Source organism: Ursus arctos, unplaced genomic scaffold (assembly GCF_023065955.2).
Source record: "Ursus arctos isolate Adak ecotype North America unplaced genomic scaffold, UrsArc2.0 scaffold_12, whole genome shotgun sequence".
Lineage (NCBI taxonomy): Eukaryota > Metazoa > Chordata > Mammalia > Carnivora > Ursidae > Ursus > Ursus arctos.
The window spans coordinates 17,712,902-17,725,517 of record NW_026622786.1 but is presented as its reverse complement, the minus strand read 5'-3'; the positions used below and the strand labels follow the sequence as shown (position 1 = coordinate 17,725,517).

The following is a 12,616-nucleotide window of genomic DNA, read 5'->3' as shown; positions in this document are numbered from 1 at the left end:
CCAATCCCACAGTACTATTGTGAGGTTTGTAGGAAATCATGTATGAAATTGGCAAAAGCACTTATCACAATGCCAGGTACTTGGAAGTATTCAGTCAGCATTAGTTCTGTTTGTGTGTTTGTGAAGTCGCTTATCCAGTGGCCTCACAAGTCCATGGCAAAGGTGGGATTTGAACCCGGGCTATCTGATTTCATAATCAATAACTCATAATTTCTAAATGATGTTGCTGCAGATCCCCTATTGTAAATCATGTGTTGAGGTAGAAACCAAAAATTCATGTGTCAGAGTGAAAAGAGAAAGGTCAAAGGGCTGCAGAGGCAGAAAAAGTATGTGAAAGACATTTTATAACTTATCACCTTTTGAAAAAGCCATCTTCGAAGCTCCAGTGTTTGCACTAAGTCATTTTCTAAAAGCATTTGCATGGCTGCTGCCAATCTAAGGCAGGGGCTGCAACCAGAGGCTGGTGGAGGCTTTGTAAGGCCTGAAATTTATACCTTTTGGGAGTGGAGGGGTGCTCTCATTAAGGAAATTTTTTAAAATGCAAAAATATCTCATTTGTGAGAATTATACAAAAGCACACGACCACACGGATGCATTGCCAGCGTCTTCCCCAAGGCCTTGAAAGGGCCCTGATGCTAAACTTCATTCACTTCATGGTGAATCTTCCTCTGGCACAAAAGCAGCCAAATCCCTGACTTGCAAGGAAGCAAGCCTGGCTTCCCTTCCTGTTTCGCTTCAGCAAGGGCCAGTTCCAAACTTCTCTGTCTTGGTACCTCTCTTTGAAACACTAGTAATAGATTATATATATAGACTTCTAACTCACAGGAAATTCTGGTGGATAACATGCTTCCCAGAATAAATATATTAAATTATCTTTAAAAAAAAAAAAAGCAGACAGACTGTATGGGTTTTTCATACCTACTGGCAGGTGGCAGAGATCTAAACGTTGGAGCCTTTTTATAAGCAAGATTAAATTGACTCATGACAGCTGGTCACTAAAATACAGGAAGTGCAGACCTGGTTGAAAGCAAGAATACACAGATTTTCATCACTTGCATCACAGGATAGAGCTCGCTCTTTTTGTAAGTCTGTCTTAGCAACGCCCTTATTTGACAGGATGTGCAGTTTGTCCCTTCCACACAAGTGGATCTTCCACGTACAAGCCAGTCAACTCTATCTGCAGTGTCTTGGTGTGAGCTCTATGTGTGTAAACAGAATCGGACAATAGGCTTAGCTCTCCAGAACATCAGCTATTCCACAGCTAGCAAAGTCTGCTAGGCCTCCTCTCGAGCAGCTCCTCCCCCGCCCACGGTGATGGTGGACGTGGGAGTGGGATGACCATGGAAGTGGATCATGAATCTGTCAGAGACAAGTGGATGCCACGGAAACTGCCCTCCACCCCATCGCAAGCCTGGAGGTCACAGCCCCAGGAATTGAGAGCAATCTCCCAGCATTGTGACATCCTTTTTTTTTTTTTTTTTTTTTTTCTGTTGGGGGAAAAGCTACTCTGGCAGGGGCTTTAAATAAAGAATTTCAGCGCCTGATTGGAATGGGGTGAGGCAAACAGGGCAAGCTGTGGATAATGAAGGGGAGCCATTTTCCAATACCAGCCAGTGTTGTGATACCTCGGCTCCACTTTCACCTGCTCAGCCCAGGCACAACAGTTGTCACCAAGGATGGAGGCAAGACAGCCGGGAAGCTGGGCTGGGTCAGCAGATTTACTGCTGGGGAAGCTCCGGTTTCCGCCAGGGCCCAAGCCACATTGCCAAACCGTCTGAGCCAGGGTGGTCATTCCTGCATGAGAGGTTGAAGCCAAAAGACGCACATTCCAGAATAATTATGCCACACAGATGCTTTGTTTTATGGGCTTTCTTTCTCCTCTAAAATGTGTTATTTTTCTGAGTCTTTCAGGGATTTTTTTCAGGCATTTTTTTCTTGTGTTAGGTTTCAGGCATTTGGTAAATCCTCTGGAATTTAAATTAAATAGTGTTTACAAGGTCTTACTAATTTTATAGAGTTCCCTTTGCCCATTATAAGGTTACTTATGAAAACCAATGATGAGGGCATGTGGCAGTTCTCAGCACATGACGTGGTGTGTTTGAGTACAATGCCTATTAATTCTCTATTTTTAGTCCATTACCATGCTAGACATAGTAGGACAGACCCATGAAGTTCCTGCTTTCAGAGAGTTTACTTGCTTATTAATCATTTGTTTATCAGTCAAATATTTTTTATGTACTTATTATGTGACAAGTGCTAGGGATGGTACACTAAATAAGGCAACGTAACCCCTGCTTCCAGGCGTTTACACTCCAGTAAAGGGGATAGAAGAGAAAGCAATGACAGCACGGTCTACGTCTAAGGCAGAGATAGCTTTATCACATGACTGGCCTTGCCAGGGTCCCAGGAGCACACAGGAAAGGCAGACTTGTGGGTCGGAGAAGCACTCAGATAGTTGACCAGTAGATGGTTTTTGAATGTCATTTAGGAACCAGGCACTGAAATTTACAAGTTGACCCCTGAATGGTAAGAATTTTGCAGATAAGAGAAGTAGAGGTAGTAGAGTAGAATGTTCCAGGCAGAAGGAACAGCTTCTAAGATTACGTGAAGGCAAAGTGTAAGGAACTGAGTAGTGTTGCTAGTGGTGCAGATGAGACTGAAATTGGGAGGAGACACCAACTTCGAAGGGACTTGGAGTCCACATTACAAAGTTTGGACTCTATTTTGAGAATAGTGACAAGTGTCTGAGTGGTTCTAAGCCAGGATGACCCCAATATTTTTGTGTAAAGCATTATTTTGACTGTTGTGTTGAGACTGGGCTAGGGAGGAGCATGACTGGAGGCAGTAAGTTCTGTTCAGAGGCCATTGTAATAAAGCAGATCAAAGATGATAGTGATCTCAACTTGGGCGGTGACAATGGCTTGGAGCTGTGTGTATTTGAGAGTTATCAAGGAAGAGGGATCTCAGAACTTGGTGAGAGATGGAACAACAACAAATTAGATATGATAGGAAAGAAAGAGGGAGGCATTCTCAACCAGATGCCTGAAAGATAATGCAATTTCCTGAGACAGAAACCCCAGAAGGAGGAGTGGGTGGGAAAGGGAAGCCTCAGAATTCAGTTTGGGATCTGTTGAATTGGACATGCCCAGGAGAGAGATCCGCGATGGAAATATAGATACAGGATTTATCAGCTTGTCGATCAGATAATCTTCACCTGGTAATAATGGAGGGAAGGGTTCTATGGAACCCTATGGGTAACAAAGAATCTCTGAATCTCCTAAAATGTTTTCAAATGTTTGAGCTTATTTTGCGTATGCTTATTATTTCAGGGTGGGGGAAGATTATGGAAGTTTGCTTTAAAATGCAAGTTTGCTATATAACTCAAAGTCATTAAGGACCACAGAGGAAATTGAAGGGACAACCTATTTAAGAGTGTCCAAAGAGGGGCACCTGGGTAGCTCAGTCAGTTAAGTGTCTGCTTTGGCTCAGATCATGATCCCAGGGTCCTGGGATGAAGCCCCACAAAGGGCTCCGTGCTCAGCGGGGATTCTGTGTCTCCCTCTCCCTCTGCCCCCGCCCCCAGCTTGTGTTCTTTCTCTTTCACTCACTCTCTCTCTCAAAGAAATAAATAAAATCTTTAAAAAAAAGAGTGTCCAAAGAGAGTCACTTAGGCTGACAGTGCTGGGCCAGGACCCTAAGAAGAGCACATGAAGAGAACACAAAGAAGAGAGTTCTGAAAATGAGCTTGAGAATCCAGCGAGGACAAAACATCAGGGGAAAGGGAATGGTTCATAGATTCAAATACCACTGGGAGATCAAATAAGGCAAAGAAAAGTATCCAATGGATTTTCCACAAAGAGATCATGGATGATCTTGGCAAGAGAGGCCGTGGTTGATGAGAACGAGAAAGTGAGTGGGAGATGAGAAAATGGAAAATGCAGGTATAAGAAACTCAAGAAGGGAGAGGAGAGGGTTAAAGAGGTAGCTGGAAAAGAAGATGAGGGTACAAGGTGGTTCTTTCTCCCCTTAGGATGGGAGAGATTTATGCAAGGAGTCAACATTTTAAAAGCTTAAAGAGCCTTCAGGTAACAACCAACCAAACCAAATACACAGAAGCATTTAAGGAAATCAGAAGATAGAGCTCAGGGTGTCTACAGTGGAACAGGGAAGATAGATAACAGGGAAGAGTGAATTGAGTTGAGCCTTGAAAGATTAGCTTTTGGACAGGTGAGGACAAACCATTAATTGAAAGAAATCTGAGAGAAATAAAACTTAACAGTCACCTATTCTTCTTTCACCTTCTTTCATTATTCAAGGAATATTTTCTCAGCAAATATAAAGTCTTTAAAATGGAAATTGCCTGTAACTCAGAAAGTGACTACCAGTTTGAAAGTATTAACAGTTAAAAGATATTTAATCCAATTTACAGTTACTACTTGTATTCTTGGTCTTCCCATATGAAACAAGCATATTCTTTGGGGTCGTATTGTTCATGTCCTCATTTGGAATTTTTAACACCAGGTAGAGTGCTAAATCAGTATAAGTTGGTGCTTCTGTCACCTAGGTTTCTAACATCTTCCATATATAACAACACACCCATAAATAAAGGTGCTAGTGTTGGAAGGGAAAGATCCTTTCATAAGCAACTTAACACAAGTGACTCCCTTCATAGAGGAGAATGTTATAAGACCTAGCTCATAATTAAACACTGTCTATTTCACTTAACTGAATTATTTTTCTCTTATCTTTTTAGAAGACTGTACACATGTTAATTTTAAAGGTTCTGTTTACATATCTAACTTGAATAGGTATTGTTTCAATAGTAACTTTCAGCTTATGACAATTTATCACTATACAGATGGCAGAGCATAGCTACAAGTACTGCAAACTGTAGTGGACCCCTGATGAAGGGGAGGTGTGGTCTTATCCAGGGAAGTTTGGGGGGTGGGGAGTGGGCATTACTTTAGGCATTACACCTTTTAGTTAGAAGAGAGCCCAACAGCTCTCAGTAATATTCTTAGCCATTCCTTCTCTTCCTTGCCATACGGATGGGTCAGCGTTCCAGACAGATCATCTGTGCGCAAGACAGAAACTTGGATGTTGCTATGAAGACATTATAGAAACCAACATCAGTTCTTAAAGAATCTTATTTTCCTACCTAAGAAAGACTGCTATTACTTTTTCCGATTCATGACATCCCCCACAAAGGAAAGCAAATGTGAAACACCACAATCTTTCCTTGTCTTTATGAAATTTGGCTTTCTATATTTTTGTCCTAGTTCCTGGAAGAGGCCAGACTATCTTAAAAATGACACACAGACACACACAGACACACACACGTAACATTTTCAGATTCCGACGCTGACAGGTCTTGATCCTTCATCCCCCATCTCGGGCGTCCTAGTTCTCCCCTTTGTGTGGACACATCGCTTCCTGCGTACACTGTTCTGGCCTCTGGTCATGGTCACCCTGTCAACCTAGGTTTTACTTTCCCAGAGGATGTGGCCTGTGCTTGGGATGTTGCAATTTATAACCTGCTACCTCAACAAATATCCAGTTGGCCTTTGCAATTTTACAGTGCAAGACTTTGGATAAGGGAATGTATTTTTGTGGAAATTGCATATTCTGCTGTTGCCTCTCATATATCACAGCGCTCTTCACAGGCACCAAAGGCAAGGCATTTGCTAATGACCCCAGACCCCTGCCACATACAGTTTTTTTTATTTTCTAGGCTTCTAAGCATCTTTTATCTGAGTCATTCAGAAGATTTCTGAAAGACCTTTGTAATTACCTTATTTGCTGTGACTGGGAAATCTAAGGACTATTCAGATTGATTAGAGGCCTTGGTGGGAAAAACTTTTGATCTGGGGTAATGTCATTTTAGAGCCTGGAATATGGGCTCTATGATTATGATCTCCATGGGTCTATAAAATAAGCCTGAATAGCAAATTGTCTTAATGGTTATCTTTCCTTTTAAACAAGTAAGAATTGTCTTTCTGATTTAAGGAAAAAGAGAAGATAATATTGCTCTTCAAACCCAGATGAAATTGTCATAGATTTGCTAATATCACAAGAAAACTGCTCCCTGGTGGCAATATTTTGGACAGCTGTTGGGAAACCCTTGATTTTGTAGCACGGTTGTCTTACGGGACCTTCAGGCCCCCACTGAACAGACTGGTCTTAGGGTTCCCCAAAGTATGTATCCTAACCCCACCCCTTCCCCCTTGTTGAAAAGATTCTAAGGGTGGGGCCTGAAGATCCACATTTTGCCCAGAGCCTCTATCCAGCGCAAGCACTGCAAGGTGTAAGAGCCACCCCCCAGGAGATAGATGGGTAAAGCCTCAGTGATGAACTTGACTTACAACGAACTCTTGTCTCTTCTCTACTTAGGTGCAAATGCAATCTCCACGCCACTGTGTGTGTATATGACAACAGCAAACTGACCTGTGAATGTGAGCACAACACTACAGGTCCCGACTGTGGGAAATGCAAGAAGAATTATCAGGGCCGACCTTGGAGTCCAGGCTCGTATCTCCCTATCCCCAAAGGCACTGCAAATACCTGTGAGTAACTTTGCTCTCTACCACCGCATTCCATGCAAGATGAGCTGATAGTTCCTCTCCATTTCACTTGCAATTGTGCTTTTACTCTTACGGTTATCCTATTCCTCTTCAAAATGCAGCTAAAGCTTTCGTCTCTATTTCACCACTTGTAAGCACATTTTCACACTCGGATCATCTGTTAAATTCAGTCTTCCAACACGCACATCCAATGTGTTGGGAAATGAGGGAAATCAGGAGACATTTTTTTTTCTAAGTGGATGAAACAGGAGATGTTTGTTTTCCTCCCCCAAATTAATTTCCTATTAAAATAACAACAAGCTTCAAAACCCTCAATGGTAACTTAATTTTAGCCATAAGCAACTCCAGAAAGTCTCTAAATGTTTCTAATCCCATTTCCCCTACTGGGTAACTTGAGAGACGCTTTGTCCAGAAGATGCTTCCCTGTCCGATTGACACTATGGCCTAACTTTGCCCGGTGAAATAATTGGCTTTCTCCAAATGCCAGCAGTTGAGGTCATGCCTGGCATGGAGCCTGTCAGTAGAAGCCACCTCTTGCTACAGAGCATGACTATAGACCTGCAGGTACAACATTAAGAAAAAGAATGTCTGAGTTCCTGTGAAAAGAGCACAGGCCTTATCTGTGGTTCCAGGAACCATGAGAGATGCCCTATTACCATTCACGTGCACCCCACTAAAATCCCTGAACATCCAGAGGAAAACACGCTCTGACACGCTCAGGGAGAGACATGACTACTTCCAGAATAAACTGCCCTGTTCCATGGATGGACCCATTAGCCACTTGCGAAAGCCCCTCTTTCAAAACTAGAGGAGGGGTAAGGGTGAGAATATACCTATGATGAAGTGAGAAGTAACAGGAATAGCAGGACAGTGAGCAGTGGGAGAATGGGGGCTGGAAAAGCCACTGGCGCTGTGCGAGGCGAAGAATGTTATCAGGTTCCAGCTGTGAGAAGCCAAAACCTAAAAACTAATATCACAGGAACCAGGACCTTATCAAGTTAAATGTAAGAGTAATGGAGCGAGTAACAAGCCGTGAAGTATGGGGGCATGAAATTATGATAAAATTTCTATGAAGCAGAAAAAAATATTCTTCAAAAGATTAAAAAAAAAAACCCATCCCTATTTGTAAGGGTATTCAGTTTCTTTCTGTGTTAAAGAAAAAAACGGACAGTCTAGCTCCTAAAATTAATACATAAAACTCTGTTGAGCAGAAATGTTGCTTTTTCAAGGCGATTTTATTAACAGAGACTCTTTTGGCTGTCCTCAATTGTTCAGGGCCATAGACTCCTGAATTCAGAAGGAATCGTGAGGTTATTTGTTCGCAAGCCCCTGTGGCTGGCTACCAGGAATCCCTATCGCCACACTTGTCATATTTACTTTAAAGGTTTCCCAAAGTGAAACTGGCTCCGATTTCATTTTCAGCATCTGCTGCTTCTTTAGTGGGACAGGATGGAACGGAGGAAGGTTCACAAACACTTGCTAGCATTCTGGCCAACTTGTCAAGGCGACCAGAAAGGCAGGTGGGCTGAACGGTGGCCGCATTGACTTCTATCCTCACATGACTGTTCTTCTACCCGTAGTGAGCTTCAAAGTCTTATTTACTTCAACACATTTTCACTGGGAACCCCTTCTTGTGCCAGCCAACATTTTTCACTGCAGTGGATTTTCTTGTTATATTCTCCATGGAAATGATGAACCCCTCATCTTTTGCATATCGCAGAAGATCACCAATTACTCCCTGGCCAAAGGAATGCAACCCCTTGCAGCAAGTTTTCTTTGTGGACTCCATTGCCCATCAGTCCCTTAGTTTTTACTGGCCTTCTCTAGACTTTGAGGCTTTTTCCCAACTTTTTTAAAATACGAAGGTGACAGAGGGACACAATGCCCAAGAAGGCTCCATGCAGTGTTTCAGTCTTCAATATGGCAGGAATCAGATGAAAGATTTTAGAGATGACTGTAGTGATTCAGTCTTGCAATGGAATAACCTTACAATGGCACGAACCCCTTAAACTAAATTTCTGACACATCAGACTGTGCTTTAAAATGGCTAAGGATGGAAATACGCAGTTCAGTGGTTTAGTACACAGGTTACAGGATCAAATACAGTTTATCTGTTCACTAGCCGAGTGACCTTGAAAAAGTAAACTAACGTCTCCAACACTCAGTTTCGCATCTGTAATGCGAGAATAATAGCAGCTCTTACCTCATAGGGATTTTAAGAGAATCGAGTAGGCTACTGCATGTAATGTGCTCAGCATAACACCTGTCCCAAACTAAGTGTTCAAAAATAATTTTAATTTTAGGATTTTTTTTTCATAAGGCATGCTTGTTCATTATTGGACCGTTTTCATTGTTATAAAACCTATTTCTTAGTCGTTCACCTATTTCTTGAGTATCTCGTAATTTCCAATGAGTTTTTTTCTCTTTAAGTAGTAGAAGAGCTATATTGACCCCAGTTTCTTTTCTTCTCCAGATTAACATCATCAAATTCCATTTTCATATAAGATTTTCATGTCTCTTCCTGGGTTGCTTGCCCCAGGAGTCCTCTAATTTTTTAGTGTGGAGATGTCAGCCAAGCATGGGACTTCTGGCACTCATGATTCTCATTTCATATCAGCTTTTTCTTACACATATGCACACATGCCGGTGCGCACACACACAACTCTAGGTGGTGCATCACGAGTCAGTTATTTAAGAGGAGCACTTAGGGTATGCCATATCCTAAAACAAGAATACAAAACCCAAGAAGTATAAAAAGAGTGGCTACGATCTCTGAACCCTCAACATCAACTGCTCAGTGGCCTAGAAACGCCGTGCATCCTGGGTAGTCTCTTGACTTAGAAGAATCTCAGCTGCCGGGATCGTTTTTTTCACAGGAAGGTCAGTTCCTGCCTGCTTTTAGCAAAAGAACTCAGAGAATTTCATTAAACCAGGAACTGATAAGATCTCCCTTCACAGACAGTTAACCCACCACTCAGAGGTACCCTCAACTGGGAATTTGCTGGAAATCATAGGACTTTGGAAGTCCTGGATTCTGGAGCATCTCCAAGGTCACTTTTGTAAGGAGTGGATAGAGCCAGGAGAGACGAATACGGAGAGCCCCAGCATTCTAAAGTAGAGCCATCCCTATAATCTGTGAGATATACCACATGTCCCCATGCTTTCCAATACAATAGACTTGTCAGAGGCAGAAGTAATAACTCTTGTGATTTTATCTTTATACACCATGCTCTTTATTTGAGACCCAGTGCGTTTTCTTGGTCTTTTCAAGCCATATATATATGCATATCAAAATGTTTTCCTTATTTTTCTACAAAGCTTATGTTTTCTCCGTAAGACATCTTTCTTCTCCCTGTTGATCTTCTTTCTATTTCTGATAGTATTCTCAGTATCCTTTGAATTTCATTTCTGTCTTCCAAGTAGATAACACCTCTGTCCAACTTCATGCTTTGTTATGATTCACTTGATCGCTATTGTCCAGATCATAATAAAAGTATCAAGCAACACTTCCTTAAATTTCTGATTGCTATGGAATAACACACAATATTTTTCTACATATAGATGCTGAAAACTCAACAATTAACCTTTAGGAATTATAACTCTAAGAAAGATATTATAATATCATTTATATCTCTGCTTCCAAAGGTGTGTTCTATGACCTTTTAAAGAATTCCATGGCAAATGAGTTTAGAAGATGCTGTAAACTATAATAACTCTAAGACATTCATATTACCTTATAAAAAACATTTGAGAATCCTGTAGTAAAGTAACCTACTTTACCCTGGATTTCCCAAACTTAACTGTTCATGGAACACTTAATAACTTTCTATAAAACACTCTTTTGGGGACCTTCTGCTCTAAACAATTTCTACAGCCTCGTGATAGAAATGTCATGAAGACAGACAGAAAGCCCATCCAGTTCCGCTGTATTCAATCTTTCACTTTCTTCTTACCTACACAGTCTAATATTCTTCAAAGAGAGAAAATTAAATTGGTCTGACATTGACATTATTTGTTTGTTCAGAAATCCAACTTGAATTGTTACACAATATCTAGGGCTCCTCTGAGTAATGGAAAGTAATTTGATGATCGTTCTATTATTTTCTCTAGTATTAAATTCGCATTGACCAATTTATATTTTCCCAGGTGTGCACATGTGTGTGTCATTATCCAGACAATTTCCTAAGTGCTTTACATGCATTAGTTCATTCTTAACTCACAACACTCTTAGTTTCATTTTATAGACGTGAAATCTACTGACTGATGGGTGCAAGTATCTTGTGTAAAGTTTCTGCTACTAGTCAGGCTGAGAAGGAGGATTTGAACCCATGTATGTCTTGAGTCCAAGGCCTGCACATTGCAGTATATTGCTTCTCAGGTCAAAGTTCAGTGACTTCCTCTATTCTCCACTGGAGTATGAACCTTTTGACACCTGCTTGAACAAGCCCGTCTTATCTAAACCTGATCTCTCCTACTTCTCTTCCTAGATTTCTGCTTGTTATTTCTTTGCCTTCAAAGGCTCCTCGTCTGCCCTTGCTTTGAATTTTCAAGCTCTCCACTCTGACTCTTCTTAGTCTTTTCCTTGTCCTTCCATCAATTCTTGTGGATTTTACCTCTTAGCGATATTGGTTTATTAGTAATCAGTCAATTACAGCCTGGAATCCTTCTCATGGATCCAGACTGTCTTTTCCAGCTGTCTACGAGAATCTCAAAGGCCACGTGCTGGGTACTGGATTTATTCCTTTCTCCAATTGCCTTTCTCTCACTCTTTATTATGATTCTCCTTTTTCATGATTGCTCCTCGATGTCAACTCCTCACTACAGCCTGCCTAGATTCTCCCTGGCAAAATCAATTACTCTTTTCACTCTAGATTCTTGATAGTGTATGTACACTTACAATCAGTTGACTTTCTATAACCAAAATTGTAATAATAATAATGGTAGCTTCTATTTATTAAGTTTACCATTGGCTTTTATACTTTGTGAAGGGCTTTAAGTGCTTTCTTACATTAAATCCTTACAACAGTCCTCATGGGGTATGTGCTATTTTTATCCGCATTTGACAGATCAGAAAAAATAGCCACGCAAAGATTAATAAGTAAGTTGCCCCAAGGTCCCACAGCGAATGCATTACAGTACAAGATTTAAACTCGTCTATCTGACTTCAAGAGCTAAAATGTTAGCAATTTGAGAACAGGACCATACTGTCTTCCTGGCCTTTATAAATGTTTGTGGAATCAACTATTTGGTGAATGAATAACTAAATCTCAATACTGCTGTAATGTGCACGTGGGTACATTGCCCTCCCATCCATCTTCCCGTGTCTCCTGGAACGTGTGGTCGTCACAGCTCAGCAGCTCCAACACAAGGGTCTTCAATCTCCTACAAGAAGAGTCAGCTATCTTGGAGGAAATAAAATGAAAGAAAAGACTGACTTTTTTTTCATGGGCGTTCATGGCTGCTCTTCACAGCCCTCCCCAACGGCATTCATGGCCTCAGTGACTTGAGCACTGTCAGGCTCTGCCCACCAGACGTTCAGGCTCAGAAACCCGATTCCATCAGCACAATAAGAGAATACTTTCCTCTCAGAGCCTTATGTATGTGAACCCAGCTGCTGGCCCAATATCTAAAACCAGAATACCAAATTACAACTACCAATCCACAATCCTTCTCTGGGAAGCTCATGGGACCGAGCATGATTTGGAATTCAAAATCGTTAGGATTTTAAAAGGTAATACATACACCGTAGACGTATTATAACCACACCCACAGCACGATATGAGGTAGCACCACTTAATCAAACATTTTAATATTTCTGCAGCAAACCCATGATTATTCTCACCTCACACCCCTTCCAGTTAGGTTTGATCACCAAATTAGTTCAGAGCACATTATGTTGTGCTGCAGGTGAATTTTGGGGGGGGGGGGGAGGGATTCTTAGTTTTCGGAGTCGTGTTTTTGTTGTGTCTTTTTGTTTTGTTTTTTGAAGATTGGAGATAAATACAATAAATTAAGGGATAGTATAGAGTAGTGGT

At 41.3% G+C, this 12,616-nt stretch overlaps 1 protein-coding gene across 4 annotated transcripts in view; it reads left to right on the top strand.

Annotated features, from left to right (window-relative positions):
- Positions 1 to 12,616, top strand: part of NTNG1 (netrin G1) — a 309,923-nt gene that overhangs the window by 220,078 nt on the left and 77,229 nt on the right. For all 4 annotated transcript variants that reach the window (XM_026484678.4, XM_048220351.2, XM_026484677.4 and 1 more), the window contains exon 4: positions 6,391 to 6,563. In XM_026484678.4, the coding sequence (XP_026340463.1) occupies positions 6,391 to 6,563 (173 nt within the window). The remainder of the gene's footprint in view (positions 1 to 6,390; positions 6,564 to 12,616) is intronic.